This window comes from Eurosta solidaginis, chromosome 3 (genome assembly GCF_040869045.1).
Source record: "Eurosta solidaginis isolate ZX-2024a chromosome 3, ASM4086904v1, whole genome shotgun sequence".
NCBI lineage: Eukaryota > Metazoa > Arthropoda > Insecta > Diptera > Tephritidae > Eurosta > Eurosta solidaginis.
The window spans coordinates 175,378,488-175,401,416 of NC_090321.1; the positions used below are offsets into that span (position 1 = coordinate 175,378,488).

Consider the following 22,929-nt stretch of genomic DNA (forward strand, 5'->3'; position numbering starts at 1 on the left):
GCGTAAATCATATTGTTCATCCATTTTCTTACCATCAAACGCATACCGTTATTCAGTCTTGGTTGGCTTATGTTTGGAAGCATGATTACCACGGAGGAAAGGAGTTTAAAAATTCAATGAAATATTGTAATTGATCGGAAATCTCAGCACATATGTTATAATCTATTTGGTACAGTTGAATTCTTTCCACTTATCAAATAAGAATCGATGCGTGTGGTAAGCCTCGCATTTGCCATTCGATTGAATACATCCAACATCGAGTATCTCCAAAGACGCATTTTTTAACAATCACGTGTCACCCCTCGTCTTTAATACCTTTTATTTGATACCCATAACGAGATCCGCCTACAACACCGAATATCCTATGTTGAAGCCCAGGACAAAGCAACATCGAAATAGGATAAAAAACATGAAAGGCTTCTCGGTGAAAGTTTATCTGCCTTGCAGATGCCGTTCGGAGTCGGCATAAAACATGGGGAACCTCCGCCAATTTGTAGATAAATTAAAAGGGAAAACAACAAAAAATGGAACAGAAGCTCGGCCTTAAATCTCTTCGGAGGTAATCGCAACTTCCATTTATTTATTTATGATACACATATCATACAAACATATTCTAGGGCCACCCCTGTTCCCCGATTTGGTCGATAATTCGAAAACGCGTTCAGCCATAGAACTAAAACCCCCTCCACTTTAAAAATCCGATTTGTTCCTTTCATTTGATACTCATATCGTACAAACATATGCTAGGATCACCACTGGTCCATATATTGATCGATATCTCGGGAACGGAATAAAAAGTATCCCATGCCTGTTTCCTGGTTCTAAGCTACATCTCGACCATTTTTCAGCCAAATCGTTTCATCCGTTTTTGAGTTAAAAATGGTAACTAACACAACTGTCTTTTATATACCTTCATATGTATATATAGATTTGAAAATAACCGCACAAAATTATATATCGCCAGCAAACATTCGGAGTCTTAAAAGAGTCAGAAAGGTGTCCAAAATTGGAGCATTTGCTTTCTTTATGAACTCATTTTGGAGTCCGAAATTAACGCATTTATGACTCATTTCGGAGTCAATTGTATGCATTAAATAACGGATTAGGATTGCCCCGTTCAGGGTGAATTTTTGACGTAAATCATTAATAATAGGGTAGCATATTGGGAAGCCTTGTTGGAAAATATGATTTTTGGCGTACGGGCTAATCGAAGCCACACGGGGGCTCGACACACCAAACGGTATATACAGCGGAGGAAATTTGTTGTTCCAATCAAAAAAGTCCCTTAATACTTACATACATTGTTAATATGCAGATAATTAAGAAATAATTAGCCGAAGCGTCCGTGAAAGAAAAAGCATTCATACCAATTTGCAAAGGGAACAACAAGACACTTGAATAAATACTTTCCCAAAACAAAATATGAAGTTGCTTTGTTTGCTAAAGCTCTAAAGCTCAAATTTTTCATTTTATCCGAGTCATAAAAGACTCATATAAGATCATATTTTTAAGGCTCATATTTTTCTCATATTGGATTCCTAAATTATGAGCGCTCCGAGAATGTTTGAGGTGCCTTTTATTTGTCATTCTAATAAATTTTGCCCAACTCTGGTTGGCGTTCTATTCCTTAGTTTTGGTTCTTTAAAAAAGGTTTCATCAAGAAAGTCACCAAATTTTTATTTATTTTTTTATCTCTTTTTATTTGAACAGTACACTTTTCACTGAAACGGATAGCGATTACACAAATATACACACATGTACACATTTACTAAACTTCGCCCCCACCTCGCTTTGAATCTATATTTAGCAATTAATGCCTTTATTAATATCCAAAATATTATAATAATAATTTTTTTTAGTAATAATCAAAACAGCTTTAATATCGCCAAGTGAGTTAGAAACAACTTGTGAATGCAATGCGGTAATTAAAAAGAAAAACTCAAAAAATACTAACTCAAAGATTTTCACACATCGACGACTGAGTAGGGAATTATCCTATCTTGGCTGCTGAAAACTCCAAAGCTTTGAAAAGCGCATTATATTAGAATTTTATTGGAACTTTATCTAAATTTTTTTATTTCAAAGATATGTTCTCTCAGCTTTAGCTGAACACATTTTTAACTGCGATAAGGCGCTTGTGCGAACATTTCCTAAAAAGGGAGTTTTTGGAAAAAAAAAAACAATGCTAGGATTGATATCCGTGATTGTGTCATATACCACTCAGTCGTCGATATAAAAGTTTATCATATAACTTAAATTACTGTCTTCGAAAAAACACGAAAGTTGTAAGGCTGCACTGCAAGTAACCTTACTTACATGCCTTTTTGCAAATTCATTATGAAATTAACTTATTGGTTAATTGACAAGTCGCCTGCGTGTGCGCGCACTTAGCACCCACTTAAAAGGCGCGTGCGCCGCGGTTGGATATTCAATTAACAAATGACATTAATTGAAATTTATTCTGCGTTACAATCATTATATGGCACTCTAACTTGCTAATCATATTTATTTATATATATAATATACAACCTGTAAAAAATTTTGCTACTACTGAAGATTGTGCTAAAAGTAGGTACCACCAACGCCTTCTGACATACATATGTGCCTGTAAAAGAAAGTTGAACAAGTGACCAATGTCACTTCGGTATTAAAACGAGTCAGCTATTTATACGGTCTACGCGAACAAAGTGCACAGTTCGATTGACACTGCCTTCTCTAAGCAGAAAATACAGCATGTTGTTGTTGTTATACATATTGTAACGAATTTTGGGGAATTCCGCTTATTCCAAACCTTCTGTTAACGCTCGAATCGCTATACTGTTGAATAAATAATTCCAATATTCAATAATGCAAAATGGTCTTTATTAGACTACTTTGAAAGTAATTCACAATAACACTTATACTTCACAACCAATAGCGTGCTTAAATCAAAACTGATTAGTCATGCCTCAGCTTGCGCTTCTATACTATGGAGTTCTTGTTTGGTGGAAAGCCACACAAAAAACAACATACCTCAAAAAATTAGAGGGGGTATGCAGTCTATCGATGCTTAGCATTACGGGAGCCCTGAAAACAACCCCGACGGCTGCACTGTATGCCATTCTGCACATTCCGCCTGTAGACCTGGTAGCAAAGAACAAAGCATTAACGACCGCAACTAGGCTCGGTGCCTCGGGGCAGCTAGAGCACCGACCATATAGCCATAATAGTATAGCGTCATCAATAACAAGACGAACAGACTACCTGATTCCATATCTGCGCTTCGAGGGAGATCTTAAGGCTACAATAGAGGTGGACGGTTGGCGCAAGGGTGCGCAAATGGCGGACGAGGCGATACAGGTATACACCGATGGTTCCAAAGTAGTGGAAGGAGTAGGGTCTGCGGTATACTGTGCTGATCCGGAAATAAACAGATCCTACAGGCTGCCGGATTACTGTTGCGTTTTCCAAGCGGAAATATTAGCCGTAACCAAAGCAGTAGAAACCCTGGAAGAGAATAGCTTAAGCTGGAACCGTGTTAACCTTTATATTGACAGTCAAACAGCAATTAAGGCAATAATCTCGCATAGCACAGCATCTAAATGCGTGTTAGAGTGTAAGCAGTCCCTGGAGAGAATCGGGACAGGAAGAAGTATACATCTATATTGGGTCCCAGGGCATACGGGAATAGATGGGAATGAAAAAGCGGACGAACTAGCTAAAAAGGGCCAATCCCTTAAAGCTTGCTCCGTAGACGTCCCAATTAGATTGGGCGAGATTAAGCGAAGACGAGAAGTGCACATGATCGACCGAGCGGGAAAGGCGTGGGTTCAAGCGCGGGGCTGTAAAGTGTCGAAGATTATGTGTAGGTATTACAACCTTAGACTAACAAAGTTGCTTCTATCATTAAAAAGAGAGGACTGTAGACTCATGACGGGTATTCCGACTGGGCACTGCCTTCTGGCGTCACATGCCTTTAAATTAGGCTTGGTCAGTGACAGCAGATGTAGGAAGTGCGGGTTGGAGGAGGAAGCGATCGAGCACGTTCTGCGCTCGTGCCCTGCACTTGCTAGGCTAAGACTCCAGCTATTAGGAGTGATACAGCTGTCAGATCTAGAAGCAGCAAGTGGCTTAAGTCCTAGGAAGCTTCTAGTATTTGCCAAGAGGACGGAGTTATTTTATAACATAGATCCTGGTTTTTGATAGGGTTTTTCAGTTTGGTCGTTAAAACAAACTTCTGGTAACACTACGGACTTAATCAGTCTATGTGAGGTCCTCATGGGCCGGCCAGTTCAAGCTAACCTAACCTAACTTCATGATTGGTTACCAGCCATATACATGTATATTTGTAGTACGTAATACGAGTGGCTGCTTAGTATCGGCTTAGTGATGTTAGTATCGCTTAGTGATGCTAATATTCGTCACAATATGTATGTATAATGTTTTGTGCACCTCAAAAATTCTACTACCCAGAGCAGGCATGCTTAACCAACGAAACGATATCATTTCGTTACGATAATAAACGTTAATAAACGAAGCGAAGTCATTTCGTTTCGTTTATTAACGTTAAGAACGTCAAATTAACGTTAATTTGACGATGCCTTCGTTTCGTTTATAAACGTTGATTATCGTAACGTTGGTTAAGCATGCCTGACCCAGAGTATTTGGATTGCCGAAGAGACCTAGCTACACTACAATGGGTGGTAGTGGCTTACAAAAGCCAGTGCGACTGTAAAAGTTCAATGCATAATTTTAACTTAAAGCTCTGTACTGATGTCCTTAATTTACAGCACTTTGGCATCAGCCGATGGCGCAATTCTTCGCTTGCATATCAAAGATTATATTTAAGCACAAACAGCACAGTTTACTAGAAAATCTCTTTTTTCGTAAAATTGTGTGGTTAATATTTTAAGGCTCTTATTTTTGCGGTGCTTACGGGGCATTGGACAATTGGGGTATATGCGGCACGGATGGGACTGGAACACAATACCTCCTGTCGCAGCTGCAAGCGTCCGGAGGCGGAGGAAACGGTTGAGCATCTGCTGTGCGAATGCCCAGCACACTGTCGAAGCAGAATACGGTTTCGTGGAAAGCCCTTTTCGAAAGCCTCCCAGAACTCAACGATGTTAGGGCGGGAGAGCTTCTCAAATTTATAAACTCCACGGGATGGATATAGGGGGACGGGTTTCCCTGAGGCGCTTGAAAATGTTAATTAGTCTTCTTACAACACCCTTTCAATGGTTAACTCACGAGTTTGTGGTATCAAAACGGCGCATGAGCGCTAATTGGAGACAATTGGGACTCACCACTCCAACCAACCAAGGCTCTTATTTATTTTATCAACTAAAAATGTACTAGCGGTTTCGAACGCACATATTTTCAACTTTCCTACTATATACTGTTATACAAATTTGGTCCCCGGGACAAATTTGATCCACTGTGAACAAATGATATGTTATTTGTTTTTCTGGTCAAATAAGTTTCTCAAAAAATTTTAATGATTTTCCACTTTCTTCAACCTCTATAATAAAAAAATCTAGTATTGGGGTCAAATTTGGCCCGAATAATTTTAACGACGTTAATTCTGAAGAACTTTTGAAGGTTAATGTCAAAAGTTCGACCTAAGCGATATTTTATAATAGAGTCTAAAATCTTTTATTTAACTAGGAGGTTTTTACAAAAGCACTAAAACCCATCCATAGTGCGGAAAGCTTTGCTAATTCTTTCCAAAGTCAACAAATGAAACTGTACCAAGTTTCATTTATTCAGCGGACTAGAAGTTAAAAAAACTTCGAAAGCAGTATTGAGAGGTGTATTCGAAACTACTTAGAGCGTTGACTTACTTTTGGGCTGTGATTGTCTAAGACAGATGTCTCTTCTTAAAATTCTGTTTGTAGATGTTATACCGCTGATGCTTGTAAGCTCCAGTTTTATCTACTTAAATGCAAACAGTGCAGCTCAACAGTTTTTGTTTGAGCGCGATACTTGAAACCTCCTAAGACTAACTCCGCATGACGAAATAAGCGCATTTTTACTGGAGCTCATATTTCTTCGAACACTTTCACGAATCTCGAATTATTTTTCGGCTGCATTGGCAGTTTACGCATTCTACTCGAACACAAGTGATACAAAAATCGCAAGCTCTACATATAATACTGTCAATGCAGCCACTAAATTGAATGTCGAGAAGCTCGCGAGAAGTCGAATTCCTGATTTCTCGAGTCCCAAAGACCCCGATTGTGTTCGAGAAGAAAAAGTATGCTCTATTTTTTACAGGGTACCTATGTATGTTCTTTTATACTTTGTAGCGAATTTTTAGTTTTATTATTTGCATGAAATGTTCTTACTAATTGTTGCATTTTGTCTTATTGTCATTGTTGTTACTACTTATTACTCCAAAATGCTGCCTTTGTTTTTGCCATAACCACTGCATTTTTGGTTTCCACTTGAATTCACACGACCACATTGATACATTCATACTGGTATCGGAACTTATCAAAGAACTATAAAGCCGCCATTCGATTATTCAACCAACTTGCTTATCAACATCCTGATCAACCACGAGCGTTTCTCGGACAAGCAAAAGCACTTGATGAGTTGGCAGAACGGAAGCGTAGTAATAATTTACTGGAACAAGCTTTGCAGGCTTACAAACGGTATTTAGCGCTAGGCGACATCATCACAGACAGTAGGGAGTTTCTAGATATTGCCAATCGCTGCATCGATCGTATGCGCTTCATGGGTAAACTCAATTGGCTGTAGGAATTTGCATATTATCATTGGTAGTTGAAATTTATTGATATCTCTGTATATTTGCAGGTTATCACATGCAGACGGTGGCAATACATGAGCTTTTAATTGAACGGTTCCCGCATGAGCCCAATATGCGAAATCAATTGGCTATTACGTATTTGCTACAAAATCGGTTAGTGTGTAGGTGGCGACACTTCGAGCTGCAGACACAAAGACTAATAAAATGATTATTATTTATACTTCCAGTTTATCCGAAGCCAAGTTGGTGTTGCAAGATGTTTTGCGTCGTTGGCCGAAAGATGGTTTGGCGCTCGTCCATTACGGTTTTGTACTTCGTCAACTGGACAAAGATTACGAGCAGGCAGCTTTATATTTGCGCAAAGGTATCGAAACGCAAGCAGCTGGCACTCACGATGGACGTTTCTACTTAAATTTGGGCGATTCGTTACAACGCCTTGGACGCCAAGAAGAAGCACTCAAAGTGCATAAGCGTGGTGCCGAACTTCAACTTTTTCCTTCGATCTATCAACGTTCGCTCTATAATGAACCAAATTTGCGTGCGCAACCCTACTGGACCAAATTAGAGACTACTTACGTATATTATCTTGACAAATTGGAGTTTCATTGGCAGGCGATACGTGATGAAGCATTAAAATTACTGAGTGAAGATGGACATTTTCTAGACGAAGCGGAAAGTTTGCGTGACACTGGCAATTGGCAGCAATTTGAATTGTATGCTCGTGGTCAACGAGTTATTAAAAATTGTGAGAAAGCGCCTTTTACATGTGAATTAATTGAAAAATTTGGCGCAGCAGCTGGTTGTCGACGCGGTCAAGTTAAATTTAGTGTGATGCAGCCCGGAACGCATGTGCATGCGCATTGTGGGCCAACGAATTGTCGTTTGCGTGCTCATTTGGGGTTGGTTGTGCCGCCTGGACCGCGTTTGCGTGTCGCAAATGAGGAACGGTAAGTATTTTAGTTTAGAAATATTCGCATGAGATTGATAACAAAGACGTTGACTTTGTTTGACGTCGTCAAATGGTGTTCAGCCTGAAAAAGATTTGATTAGGACAGATTGTGCTATTGGGCTCAATAGTATTTAAATATCCCCTTTGTAGCGCAAACTCGTTTTACTTAAAGCATAAAAAAGTGTAATACTTCTCGCCAGCTCTCTTAACTTGTTTGATATACTTAGTCCGTACAGCTATATTCTTCTGTTCGTTTCCTGTGCTCGCCAGGTTAAAACTCGAAAGCAGGTATGATAGTTGAGTTGAGAATAAATCAGTTGGCCGAAAAGCTTCTTGATGCTAGAATTTCCTTTCGTACCTGAGCGATCCTTTTTCGCTGCACAACGATCTGTGAATTAGAGCGTATCACAAAAAAAAAGTTTAAAAAGGTGCCTCGTGTTAAAATACTTCTTACTTAAAATTTTTTCAGTACCCTGTAAAAACAGCGAAATTTGTTTTTTCTTTTTTTTTTTTACCAACTTGCAATGTGGAACCAACGCCTCTAACACCCATTTCACTCTGGTCCACCCCTGTTGAAACTGCAAGTTTCCTATGACTCCCGTTAGAGGATATTGATGACAATTTGTGAGTGGTCGCACCTGTTGGATGGGACTAAGCACTGCTGCAACAACACCAACATCGATGGTTTTTTGTACAATCGGTAGTATCACAAATTCACACCAGCGGCAATTTTTACACATAACTTTTTCGGATTGCATTTATGTATGTTAACACAAACAAAAATAATACGAATTTCGTGGTAGTTAAAAAATTATTTCTAAAAACCATTTAAGTATGATATCGATGGCATTCTGTTTTGGACACTATCGTAGACTACAAATAGCATTTTCTATCCTATCGAAAACTATCGTTGATGGCGCATATTTTTATGAATAAAATTAATGACGGTTTAGCCAAAGTGGTCGCTTGATATAAAATTTACTGTTGGATAAAATGTATTGGAGGACGAAAATAGACAAAATTCGCCTGACGTTGTTAAGCGATCACTCCCATAAAAATTGTTTGTAAGTCATAAATTAAACTAAAATTTTCGCTCTCCCTTCGATTCATAAAAATTCAACACAAGACATAATCAGTATATATACATATTGACATAAACATATATATAGTGGGTCCTCAGAATTACTCCACAAAACTTTCATTTTATTTATCGTATCACCCCGAATTTGTTTAGACTTTGTTCTTAAATGAAACACTGTGCATTGCTTCTTGACGTGTAACGCTTCGAATTTTTAAATGCTTTTCTACACTTCCAATGCAAGAACACCATTGAAATGCACTTTATAAAATACACATTTTATGTGGCAATTGATTTGTATTGAGCTTCTTAAAAAATAATGCTTTATTAAAGTACAAAATGTCAAAACATTGAGTCAGAGTCACCGTAGTTATTGAATGCGAAAGTCAATTTTGGGCCGGCCTTGTGACTAGTAGATATTATTTTGTTGGAGGTAATATTATATTCCAATTTCGTTTTTTGAATATTTTGACCATTGTGAATTCATACAAGTGAAAAATCTTTTTATTCCTCCATTGCCATACCTGCATGTCAAATAATTGCTGACAGGGAGAACGGCTGTCGCGAATGGCCAGAGAATGGAAGAAAGGCTTGTTTTTTGCTCGCGGTTAAGGAATTGAAGTGTCCTGAATTGCACATTTGTGTTTCAAACCAACTTTTGTTTCAAATGTATCCACAGAAAATGTTACTACAAATTGATATTAATTTTTAAAATATTGTTTATAGATAAAATATAAGCAGTCAGTTAAGCAAACATTTTGACATATGTAAATAACGCAATGTACCAGTCGTTTAAAATTTTTTTTGGAAAACACTATTGAACACATCATTCAAGTAATCGAACAGTGACTTAACAGGTGATCCAGGCTGTTTACTATTGTGAACGTTTTTTTCAAAACATTTGCCACTTGTATGAATTCACAATGATTTTGACTCAGAAGTTCGTATTTTTGATTTCTTCCAATCAAAATTAAAGCACATGAAGCAAAATCCAGAGAATACAACTTTTTAGAATAAAACATAAGGTTTTAAATGAAATATGATAGTCCGGTTGTTTATAACTATTTTATCACCTTAAAACCACATCACAGGTCTGTTAGCTCTCAAAAGTACGAAAGCGTTAACCCTGAAAAAGGAAATTTCAATGGAACTGAATGAAAAAGTGATTGCAGTCAACAAATTTACAATCACTCGTGAGTGGGAGTGCTCTCGATGCATCCAAAATAAAGCTGAATGCTTTTTTTACAATCATGCAATCACCAACCAAATTTTTGAATGAAAATAATGAATTCGCATTCAAAATTGGCTTATATATTTATAAAATGAATCAGTCTTGATTTATAACTGTATTGATTGAATCATTGTACAGCTCTGCCGGACAATGGTTACCTAAAATTTTTAAAGGCGAAAAGCCCAATTCCACAGTTAATAAAAGCAAGGAAGGGAAACTGCATGATTATTCGCTTAAGTTCATTAGTAGTAGCATCTGTTCCTGTTTGCTTCTTTTGAACGAAAATGAGTTCAGGATAGAACCATATATGAGCTATTGCGCATTCTTATAACACTATTAACCACACAAAGCAAACAACAACGCACAGCTGGGTACGCAATGTTCGGTTTCACCCGAACTTAGACTTGTTTTTCTCAAATTCTCGCTTTTATGCATGAGTTCGTATAATGTTTCTTAGAAGTACTTCGCAAAAGCATCGAACTGTGACCTTTGATGATTAAATCGCTCTCATATAACATAGAGAAGGTGGTCTTTAAGGTGATCACGGATCAAAAACTATTTTCACTCAAGCGATAAAAATTAAGCTAGCCAACTATTTAAAAAAATAATACCATGTTATGGATCTAGTGAGTACACTGATACACCATTTCGGAACTATTGTGTTAAAAAAAGCCGCATTCGATCACGGATCGTATGTTACGATTCGGCCCCTGGTTTCATTTCAAATTAAAAAACAGTGGATTCGTAATTATTTTTGAGATTAACGTAATTGAGTCAAATTGCTTTCGAACAGATTTCGTTGCCCTAAATGTCTAGTCGTTAAATTTAAGACTTCTTTTATTCATTATTTTAGCTTAAACACATTTCATTTATTTCTATTATATTCACAGCTTTTGGTCGGAAGGCAAATTTTTAATATTCGACGATAGTTTCGAGCATGAAGTATGGCATAACGGGACCAGTTTTCGTCTCGTCTTAATTGTCGATGTGTGGCATCCAGATTTGAGTGCTCACCAGCGTAGAACGCTAGCAGCGATTTGATTAAATGAAATGTGTCGTAAAAATAAAAAGAGTTCCTGTTTGCAATATAATTAAACCAAAAAAATTTTTTTGTTTCATACATGCATTGATGCTATATAATTATTTAAAAATATAAGTAATTTGAAATGCAACTTTGTAGTGCAACCGATGCAAATGCAATTAATAGTGTCTATAATCACATGTACATTGTGTACATTAGGGTCCCTCAAAAAAAAAAAAAAAAATTTTACGTTTTTTCATCGGAATGATAAAGGGTGGTTTCTGTAAAATGTTCAAGTTAATGGCAGCTGTAGAGGCTGACCCTTGATATTTGTATGGAAAGTGTGTCTAATAGTTTTTAATTCATTTTGAATTTCTAAAGAAGGAAGAAAACTAAAGTTATTACTTGAACAAGTTAAAAGTGTTATTGCATCCGGGTGATGAAGTGGTCTTACGTCCTGGGATCAAAACCCTTTGGAAGCCAATAAAATGAAACAGGAAAATTGTTTAGCAGTCTAGACAGGTATAGGCAAAGCTCACTTAATGGATTGTTCTCGACAGAATAGGTTCAATCAGACTTCGATTTCCCGAACTTGTTCGAGAAGAAATATATCATAAATATCGGCTTATCGAACCTTGAAATCCAACAAAGGCTCGCGAGCTTCTTGATCCAATTACATCACTTCATTGGCACACAAGCGAGAATTTCGAGAAGAAATCGTAAGCTCTACATATAATACTGTCAATGCAGGGACTCAGTTGAATGTCGAGAAATTTGAGAACTTTACGAGTATATCAAGATTCGAGAATCCCGCGAGAAGTCAAGTTCTCGAAACTCTCGCTTCTGCTCGAAAAGAAATTCGTAGCTTTACTTATTAAGCCAAAAGTTTTGGAATCCTTTTGAACTTCAGCCTTCTTTCTTTCAGTCGATGGCACTTTTAGGAAAAGTATATTTTTTACAATTAAACTTTTAGTCATAACCGCCAAAAAACCAACGAAAGGAACATTTTAAAGAAGGCGTATTTTTATTATTTTTATTTGACCCCAAGCCATAAAACATAATGTGGCGTATATCCTTTGACAAGTAGAACGTAGATGTAACGCCGAATTCTGATTTAACCTAATTTAAATATATCCTAAATTTCAACTGCGAATTGGCTTTAAAAAATGTTATAGTTCAATCGTAGGGAGAGGAACATTTTTTTGTGAGGCGGCCTAATGTTCGTATAGCTTGTACATTAGACCGGCCATTTTTTTTGTAAGAAAAAAAATAAATGTTTAGGAAAAAGCTATACCACCTCTTCAAATTATTACTTTGTATGTAGGTAATTAATTTCCAAACCCTTGGGCAGATAACTCCAGGTTAAGGCGTGGCATATTTCCATTGAAATACCCAGAATAGGGTATTTTGTAATTTTCGAGAGTCATGTCCGACAAAACCTTATAAAAAATTGTTAATATAATCTGTTTCTCTTCTAAGCGTATTTATGTATATCAACTAAATGAATGTAAATTTTTTTTTTTAAATGAGCGTGGCACCACCTCTTATTTGATCTGCATTGGCTACCGTTTTGGAGCCATAACTCGAAGACAGATCGACATAACTTAAACATTTGAAATGGATGTGACAACCTCTTTCTACCAATAAAGAAGAATTGACCTACGGTGAAAAAACTCTTATACTTATTTCCTATATAAAGAGGAATACTTCTTATGAAGGACGCCCACAATCGTTAAATAGATACCCCTCTTTCGATAATACTTAGGGTCAAAAAACTGATTTAAATGGACTCTACAATAGATCTCTGGTTGAGTATGTTCGTACACACCCGAACTTAGACAACCTTTCTTGTTCTTCTTCCGTGTTTGTTACTTTACTTTAATTTTTGACAGCATTTATTTCTCTTTTTGATCCAACTTTCGAAAAATAAGTGGGAATTAAAAACGTTTCTGAAAATTTTTTGTTTTGTTTTAGAAATTGAAATACATTTTTTTAAACGTATTTTCTCCTCTTCCAGATCTATATCCGTATCAAAAGATGAAAGTGCTGTTTCTGTTGGCAGGTCCCTAGAAAACTCGTTCGTGTTTTTCGTCAATTGAAGCTATAATCCACGGTCTAAAGCAGTAGAATAATTACTTGCGCTCACTTCACACATAATAGCCATCATGCAGTGAGTTTTCTAGCTCCGTATCACCCTCCATTCTCACAGAAGCAGGGGTTGTGATATTTTCGTAAACATGACTTGTGATAGGCAGATGTTTTGTGTGTTTCATTTATCGCCTCTTTAGGCCTTTTCATTTTTGGACTGAAATTTGTCGTGAAACTCAAGACGAGTGTGGTGATACTCGAGACGTGTGGAACCTGAAAATTCGTCAGCTAAAGGCCAGGCGGCGATATCTATTTAAAAAAAAAAAATGGTTTATTAAACGCAGCGTTGCCAAACTAAAGACGAGAAATAAGCAAATTATCTGGCTCACGAGTTGAACCAGACTTCTATCTGGATTTATTTGCCTCAAATCGTTGTTGCATTTACATGCAAAATTGTTTATCTGCAAAATTGTTAATCGTGTAAAATAATTTAACTGGTTCAGGATATTTGCGACAGGATATTATTATTCTCTTTAATTTAGTCGTCGCTGAACAAGCAGAGAAGCAACATCGGAGGAGGCTATTGCAACGAATTTAGGGAAACTCCGCTTATTTTACACCTTCTGGCTAAATTGTCGAATAAATAACTCCAATATTCAGTAATGCAAAATGGTCTTTATTAGATTACTTTGGGATTAGTACAATTATACTTCCCTTCGCAACTGATAGCGTGTTTAAATGAAACTGATTACTGACTACTGAGCTTTCGCTGCTTTTATACTCTCTATTGCCTCGTCCATCCATTTCTCCTAAGGTCTAGTAACTTTGTGAACTTCATGCTTGGTTACCAGCTATGTATTTACATATATATTTGTAGTTTATAGTCTCTCGCATAGCCATATGTGTGTGTATATGTGAGTACTACTTCGGCTGATGCTGAGTATCTCTGTTACCTTGTATGTACATGTGTAAATGATGATTTACCCACGTACAAACGAGTGGCTGCTTAGTATCGGATTAAGGATGCTAATATCACTTGGTGATGTGAATATTCGTCACAATATCTTGCAAACAAAACGACATGCGCAGACTGTTTTCATGGTTTTCAATGGGACTGTGTTACGCCTTAAGCTGGTGGAATCTGCTTAAGAGTTGGGATATTTATTTCTTACATACATAATGTGTGTGGGCGGTACAGTTGTTTAGCGGAAAACAAATTTTTAAGACCACTCCAGTGTACATGCAATGGTAATGTATTAGCTTAATAACTTGTTAACATTTATATGTTTTGTGTTTCCCTCATGATAGAATATTACTAACAAGAAGTGTTTATGAAAAAATATAGCTCAAAGGTATTAAATTAATTCAAATTGATTTATTGAATGAAGAATATAAAGCTGCTCTGTTGAGACCTGCGGTATGTTTGTATGTGTGTACTTAATGATAATAAATTCAAAATAGTTTTATTTTAACTGTATTTAAATTAAGAAGGAATTAGACATAATTATGTAAAAACATGAAAATAGAATTGTTATTTTGTTAAAGTAACACATTATATGATGTCCATATGGCGCCTTTCATTCGTAATTCACACCCATTTACACACCGAATCATGTAAAATTCCAAATTTTGAAAGCGAATCATCCAATTCACTCTTAGGGGCAAATTATGTATAACGAAACGAATAACTTTTTCTCGTACGAACAAAAATTGCTACCATATAAAGGCATCCATTCACCTGAATTCTTTTATGAAACTTTTGGTATTGCATAGTGGTGACTGTGAATGTGAGTGACAGCGACGAAAAGTGTCACGGTGTCATACATTATATGACCCCTAATTACAAAATACACAAGAATATTAAAAAAAAAAAAAAAGATTCATATTAAATGAAAGCAAAAAACGAAATTGTTAAAAAATAACAATGTCAAGAAGATTGACTACAAAAAGAAAAAGATAATTGCTGCCAAAATAAATTGGGAGTGAAATATGAATGCATATGCCGTGTAAGTAGATTAACTTGCGTATTACGTAGCGTATTACTTCTGCGCTCATTTACGTGCTGTATGGATATCATTTAAAACTTACGTAGAACAATTAAATAAATACGTAAATAGTTACTAGTAACATAATCAATTGTTTAAAGAAATGTCGTTATGTTAGCTATGTCAACAACACTGACGTTTCAGTTTTAACATTTCTAGCATTATATTTACGAAATTATTTGAGAAAAACTTTGCCTGAAATTTAAGAAAAGGTAATAGTTGTAAAAAAAAAACTATCTAATTTCAAATTTGAACAAAATCTGTACTCTCAGTTGATTTTTTTATGCTATTTTCGATTTTAATTTTTGTACACGCGAATTTCGGGGTGAAATATATATTAAGTTTCAAAACTATGTTTCTTTATTATTAATTAGATTAATAAAAGCTATGAAAATGCCACTGTTGATAGAATTCACAAAAATGTGTTGTAAATACATAAGAGATTTTAATAAATATGCTTTTCTTTTCTACATCATATAAATTTATGCGTTTTTAAATGATTTTATTTAGCTTGACTTGACAGGCTGGCTGGCACGAATTTTGTAATTGAAATTTAAGTAACTTCCCGATAAGCTGCAAGCTTGAAACTTGGAATATAGTTCAGAACCCGATGACAATGCAATAATAAGAAAAAACTTCGATAGGTGGCGCAAGGATCGAGATATTCGAAAAAATCGTATTTGTGGTCCGATTTGGTCCATATTTGGAACACATAATACATACATGAATGAAAGCCGCCTATGGAAAAAATCGGCGATAGGTGGCGCAAGGATTGAGATATTTCACAAAATCGTATTTGTGGTCCGATTTGGCTCATATTTGGAACAAATATTACATATAGTCCGATAGAAGTGACATCAAAAAATTTTGGAGTTCGAGGAGGGGCAAGCATACGTGGCGCAGAGTCGAGTAAAGTCTTTGGAAGGATTATGTATTGAGGACTTAGATTGTAACAAATTGTCAGGAAAGAGTTCGTTTAATAATGAGTCACTAAATAGAATGAGAAACAATAGGCAATTAAATAAAGACTAAACACTTGAAAATAAAATAATTAAAAAAAAATGTTTAAGTTAAACGGTTTTATTGAAAACAAGACTTACATGAAGTAATAATAATACTAAAAGCTAGAAAATAATTAGGTAGGTCCTATGTACTAGTCCTCATTAATCTAGGGCGTTGATCAGACAATTAAATAAAAGCGTTGGACGCGTGAAATTTCTAAAAATGTGAGGCGTAGTATAACTTGATTAAGGTTCAATTGGTCTTACTTATGACTATCAATAGAAATTTGACGCGTCCAGCGCTTTTATTTAATTGTCTGGTCAACGTCCTAGATTGATGAGGAGTGTGATGACTAGTACCTAGGACCTACCCAATTATTTTCTAGCTTTTAGTATTGTTATTACTTCATGTAAGTATTGTTTTCAATAAAACCGTTTAACTTAAAAACAAACAACTTGTGACAATTACGTATTCATATGTCAAGTTTTCAATAATTTTTATACCTGCTCAGCATAGGCATAAACTAATCAAGATAGATATAGACTTCTAGAAATTCATTCAGCCATGTCCGTCTGTCCGTCCATAAACACGATAAGTTGAGTAAATTTTGAAGTATCTTAATGAAATTTGCTATGCAATTTCCTGAGCACTCACCTCAGATCGCTATTTAAAATGAACGAAATCGGACTATAACCACGCCAAATTTTTCGATATCGAAAATTACGAAAAACCGAAAAAGTGCGATAATTCATTACCAAGGACGGATAAAGCGATGAAGCTTGGTAGGTGGTTTGACCTTATGACGCAGAATAGAAAATTAGTAAAAGTTTGGACAGCGGGCGTGTCACCGCCCGCTTTTAAAAGAAGGTAATTAAAAAGTTTTGCAAGCTGTAATTTGGTAGTCGTTGAAGATATCATGATGAAATTTGGTAGGAACGTTACTCCTATTACTATATGTATTTTAAATAAAAACTAGCAAAATCGGATGACGAAAATTTTTTTAAAGTCAAATTTTTACAAAAAATTGAATATCTTTACAGTATATAAGTAAATTATGTCAACATTCAACTCCAATTGTGCAAGAAAAGACAAAAATAAAAGGAAATTTCAAAACGTGCGCTGCGCCGACTTTTTCCATTTAATTTGTCTAGAATACTTTTAAAGCCATAAGTCGAACAAAAATTTACCGATCCTCTTGAAATTTGGTGAGGGCATAGCTTCTATGACGATAACTGTTTCCTGTGAAAATGGGCGAAATCGGTTGAAGCCACGCCCAGTTTTTATACACAGTCGACCGTCTGTCCTTCCGCTCGCCGTTAACAAGATAACTTGAGCAAAAACCGACATATCTCGACTAAACTTAGTTCACGTACTTATCTGAACTCACTTTATCCTTTTATTAAAAATGGGCCACTTTTTCGATATCGAAAATTTAGAAAAAAAAAAAAAATATGCCATAATTCTATACCAAATACGAAAAAAGGGATGAAACATGGTGATTGGATTGGTTTTTTGACTCAAAAGATAACTTTAGAAAAAACTTTGTAAAATGGGTGTGATCTATCATATTAAGTAGAAGAAAGTGAAAAAGTTCTGCAGGGCGAAATCAAAAGCCCTTGGAATCATGGCAGGAATACTGTTCGCGGTATTACATATATAAATAAATTTGCGGTACCCGACAGATTATGTTCTGGGTCACCCTGGATCATATTTTTGGCCACTCCCTTTTAAGACCCTCATTAATACCGTTAATTTGATAATCATATCGTACAAACATATTATGGAGTCATCCCTGGTCCACCTTTATGGCGATATCTCGAAAAGGCGTACACCTATAGAATTAAGGCCCACTCCCTTTTAAAATACGGTCGATATTTCCCAAACGTATGTGATATGGAATTTAAAACCACTTATAAACCATCTACGAAACCCTACGAAACCCTACGAAACCAATGCAGCAAAGCTCTCAGCTGAGTATGTAATGTTCGGTTACACCCGAGCTTAGCCTTCCTTACTTGTTAATATAAAGTATCGATTAATGAAGTAATATTATTGTTCTAAATTATTTCAGTTTATAATAAAACAAGCGATTTCAAACAGTCGGAACCGAAATCGGAATTCATAAAGAAGCAAAAATTCCGACATGTCAAAATTGGAACGGAAGCTTTTTACATCCCTGGCATAAAGTGTAAGCCTACAAATAAAATAAAACCGTTTGTTTGTTGAACGCACGCAAACAACAGGTATTTAAATTAATTTGAACACGCTTCTACGCACATACTATTATATAACCATTTATATTTAAATGCCCTAAAATTTCTATAAAAGCTTTTATAATGTATCTGTGGAATCAATAGGCCGTTCTATTTAGACAAGCGAACGTAAAAAAAAATTTGCAAACAACTCAAAGTCGGTATGATTGTTCAAATACCGTTATACTTAAAATCCTGATCGAAACGATACTTGGGAAAAATTTACTTGAGGTCTTAAGCCTTTATTTGAAACTAGTAACTAGTAACGCCAAAAAAAAATTTTATAAAAAAATAACCGCTGTTATTAACCAGTGGTGTCAACATTAAACACGCATCTTTTATAGAAACAGTTATAAAGTTACACACTAAAAACGTGGGCTTCCCGGCCTTAATCTCCGCAAAGGTTTATCATGCCAAATTATTAGTGGTGTTAAGTATTTTTATACACACAATATCGTAAATATTTTTTTTCGCATCGTGTCTATTATCACGCGTCCATTGTTGCCTACGCTGCCGGACGCGACAAACTAAATATGAAGACATTGTGAAAAGTGAAGTCTTTTATATTTTTTTTGGAAATGTGACAATTTTTTTTTGTGCCTCCCCATATAGGCTACATATGTAAACGTCTCCCGATTTCGCTGAAATTTTATAATTGCCCTTGTTCACACGTGAGTAGGACATTCAAAAATTACATTGACGTATCTCTGTTGCTTCTATGTTACATGCAATTTATTTCGCCATTTTTGACGAAAATTTTTACAAAATGGATTTTGTCAACATATAAAGGTTACATATTAGGGCGGGTCAAATTGTATGGGGGAAAAAACTTCAGCTGAATGAATCCAGTTTCTGAATCTATGGGCCATACTGTGTAATATTGTCTTGGGACCTTAGGTCTGAAATGAATTTCGAGCCTCCCTAATTTTGTTAGAAAATTTTATATCCCATTCCGAATCCGAATTTGACATTTATTTTCATGTATTTTATTTGTGAGAGCCGCTATTCGGATTGGGATATACAATTTTCTAACAAAATTAGGGAGGCTCGAAATTCATTTCAGACCTATGGTCCCATGGACAATATTACTCAGTATGACCCATAGATTCAGAAACTGGATGTGCCTTTTCAACAATAAATTTGACCCACCCTATTACATATATACGAAATCTATATATATAAAAGAAAGTGGTGTTAGTTACATTATTTATAACTCAAAACGGATGAACCGATTTGGCTAAAAATTGGTGGATAGGTAGCTTAGAACCAGGAGACGGACATAGGATACTTTTTATCCCGTTCTGGCTAGGGTATTGAGATCAAAACGTGGACCTGGGTAATCCTTTGATGTGTTTATACAATATGGGTACTAAATCGAAGCTGTTTATGGGTACTTTGATACGAGGTATTTTTCGTACCCAGGGTGGCTAGGGTGTCGAGAAATAGGCCAAAACGTGGGCCCGTGTACACCTAGACAGTGTTTATACAATATGGATATCAAATGAAAGCTGTTGATGAGCGCTTTAGTACAAGGTAGTTTTCATACCTATTGGTGACTAGGGTCTCGATGTATAGGCAAAAACGTGGATCAGAACACTAGGATGTGTTTTCACATTATGGATATCAAATTGAAGCTGTTGATGTGTGCTTTAGTACAGAGCATTTTTTGTACCGCTGGGTGACTAGGGTCTCGAGATATAGGCCAAAACGTGGACACGGATACCCCTAGAATGTGTGGATAATATGGATATCAAATGAAAGCTGTTGCTGAGAGCCTTAAAGTAATTTTCATTACGATATTCGATTTAGTTGCATCAAGCTGGCAAAACTGATAAATATGCATGCGAAGCCGAAATAAAGACATGAATTAATAATACAGGGACTAGGACTACGACTGGGATTGACACTCGGAGTGGGACTGGAGCAAAATACATACCTCTGGGACTGGCAATAAGGGATGAAGAAGAATGAGAAGAACTTGAGAGCAGAGAAAAGTGGGAGGAGGAGACTGAGAAAGATATAGATAGATGAAGTGAAAAAGACGGAGGGAGGAGTGAATGAAACTATTAAGAACAAGTAAGGAAGGCTAAGTTCGGGTGTAACCGAACATTACATACTCAGTTGAGAGCTGTGGAGACAAAATAAGGGAAATTACCATGGAACCTAGGGTAACCCTGGAATGTGTTTGTATGACATGTGTATCAAATGGAAGGTATTAAAGAGTATTTTAAGAGGAAGTAGGCCATAGATCTATAGATGGACGCCATTTAGGGATATCGCCATAAAGGTGGACCAGGCCTGACTCGAGAATTTGTTTGTACGATATGGGTATCAAATGAAATGTGTTAATGATAATTTTGAAAGGGAGTGGGCCTAAGTTCTATAGGTGGACGTCTTTTCGAGATATCGCCATAAAGGTGGACCAGGGGTGACTCTAGAATTTATTTTGTACGATATGGGTATCAAATAAAAGGTATTAATGAGTATTTTAAAAGAGCGTGGGCCTAAGTTCTATAGATGTACGCCTTTTCGAGCTATCGCCATAAAGATGGACCAGGGGTGACTCTAGAATTTGTTTGTGCGATATGAGTATCAAATGAAAGGTGTTAATGAGTATTTTAAGAGGGCGTGGGCCTTAGTTCTATATGTGGACGCCTTTTCGAGATATCGCCATAAACGTTGACCAGGGGTGACTCTAGAATTTGTTTGTACTATATGGGTATCAAATGAAAGGTGTTAATGAGTATTTTAAAAGGGCGTGGTTCTTAGTTCTATAGGTGGACGCCTTTTCGAGATATCTCCATAAAGGTAGACCAGGGGTGACTCTAGAATTTGTTTGTACTATATGGGTATCAAATGAAAGGTGTTAATGAGTATTTTAAGAGGGAGTGGGCCTAAGTTCTATAGGTGGACGCCTTTTCGAGATATCGCCATAAAGGTGGACCAGGGGTTACTCTAGAAATTGTTTGTACGATATGGGTATCAAATGAAAGGTGTTAATGAGTATTTTAAGAGGGAGTGGGCCTAAGTTCTATAGGTGGACGCCTTTTCGAGATATCGCCATAAAGGTGGACCAGGGGTTACTCTAGAAATTGTTTGTACGATATGGGTATCAAATGAAAGGTGTTAATGAGTATTTTAAAAGGGTGTGGGCCCTAGTTCTATAGGTGGACGCCTTTTCGAGATATCGCCATAAAGGTGGACCAGGGGTGACTCTAGAATTTGTTTGTACGATATGGGTATCAAATGAAAGGTGTTAATGAGTATTTTAAAAGGGCGTGGGCCTTAATTCTATAGGTGGACGCCTTTTCGAGATATCGACATAAAGGTGGACCAGGGGTGACTCTAGAATTTGTTTGTACGATATGGGTATCAAATGAAAGGTGTTAATGAGTATTTTAAAAGGGAAAGGACCTTAGTTCTATAGGTGGATGCCTTTTCGAGATATCTACCAAAATGTGGACCAGGGTGATCCAGAACATCATCTGTCGGGTACCGCTAATTCATTTATATGTGTAATATCACGTACAGTATTCCTTCCAAGATTCCAAGGGCTTTTGATTTCGCCCTGCAAAACTTTTTCATTTTCTTCTACTTAATATGGTAGGTTTCACACCTATTTTACCAAGTTTTTTTCTAAAGTTATATTTTGCGTCAATAGACCAATACAATTACCATGTTTCATTCCTTTTTTCGTATTTGGTATATAATTATGGCATTTTTTTCATTTTTCGTAATTTTCGATATCGAAAAAGTGGGCGTGGTCATAGTCGGATTTCGGCCATTTTTTACACCAATACAAAGTGAGTTCAGGTAAGTACGTGAACTGAGTTTAGTAAAGATATATCGATTTTTGCTCAAGTTATCGTGTTAACGGCCGAGCGGAAGGACAGACGGCCGACTGTGTATAAAAACTGGGCGTGGCTTCAACCGATTTCGCCCTTTTTCACAGAAAACAGTTATCGTCCTAGGAACTAAGCCTCTACAAAATTTCACAAGGATTGGTTAATTTTTGTTCGACTTATGGCATTAAAAGCATCCTAGACAAATTAAATGAAAAAGGGCGGAGCCACGCCCATTTTGAAATTTTCTTTTATTTTTGTATTTTGTTGCACCATATCCTTTCTGGAGTTGAATGTTGGCATAATTTACTTATATGCTGTAAAGATATTAACTTTTCTTTTAAAATTTGAATTTAAAAAAAATAAAAATTTTAAAAAGTGGGCGTGGTCGTTCTCCGATTTTGCTAATTTTTATTAAGCAGACATAAAGTAATAAGAGTAACGTTCCTGCCAAATTTCATCATGATATCTTCAACGACTGCCAAATTACAGCTTGCAAAACTTCTAAATTACCTTCATTTAAAAGTGGGCGATGCCACGCCCATTGTTCAAAATTTTACTAGTTTTCTATTCTGCGTCATAAGCTCAACTCACCTGCCAAGTTTCATCGCTTAATGCGTATTTGGTAATGAATTATCGCACTTTTTCGATTTTTCGAAATTTTCGATAT

General features: G+C 36.3%; 2 protein-coding genes across 12 annotated transcripts in view; both read left to right on the forward strand.

The window, feature by feature from the left end:
- The window catches only part of Asph (Aspartyl beta-hydroxylase), a 108,889-nt gene extending 93,245 nt beyond the window's left edge, over nucleotides 1-15,644 (forward strand). For 5 of the 6 annotated variants that reach the window (XM_067773946.1, XM_067773948.1, XM_067773947.1 and 2 more), the window contains 4 exons: nucleotides 6,481-6,721; nucleotides 6,799-6,904; nucleotides 6,979-7,698; nucleotides 10,900-15,644. In XM_067773946.1, coding sequence (XP_067630047.1) covers nucleotides 6,481-6,721; nucleotides 6,799-6,904; nucleotides 6,979-7,698; nucleotides 10,900-11,050 — 1,218 coding nt within the window. In that variant the 3' untranslated portion in view covers nucleotides 11,051-15,644. Of the gene's footprint in view, nucleotides 1-6,480; nucleotides 6,722-6,798; nucleotides 6,913-6,978; nucleotides 7,699-10,899 lie in introns of those variants that run through there. The other variant, XM_067773951.1, reaches the window with a different exon arrangement.
- Nucleotides 15,645-18,313: 2,669 nt separating this feature from the next.
- The window catches only part of LOC137244649 (juvenile hormone esterase-like), a 37,579-nt gene continuing 32,963 nt past the window's right edge, over nucleotides 18,314-22,929 (forward strand). Inside the window, exon 1 of one of the 6 annotated variants that reach the window (XM_067773960.1) lies at nucleotides 18,314-18,408. The gene's annotated coding sequence lies outside the window, so the exon portion shown is untranslated. Of the gene's footprint in view, nucleotides 18,409-18,517; nucleotides 19,089-22,929 lie in introns of those variants that run through there. The other 5 variants (XM_067773956.1, XM_067773957.1, XM_067773953.1 and 2 more) reach the window with 5 other exon arrangements.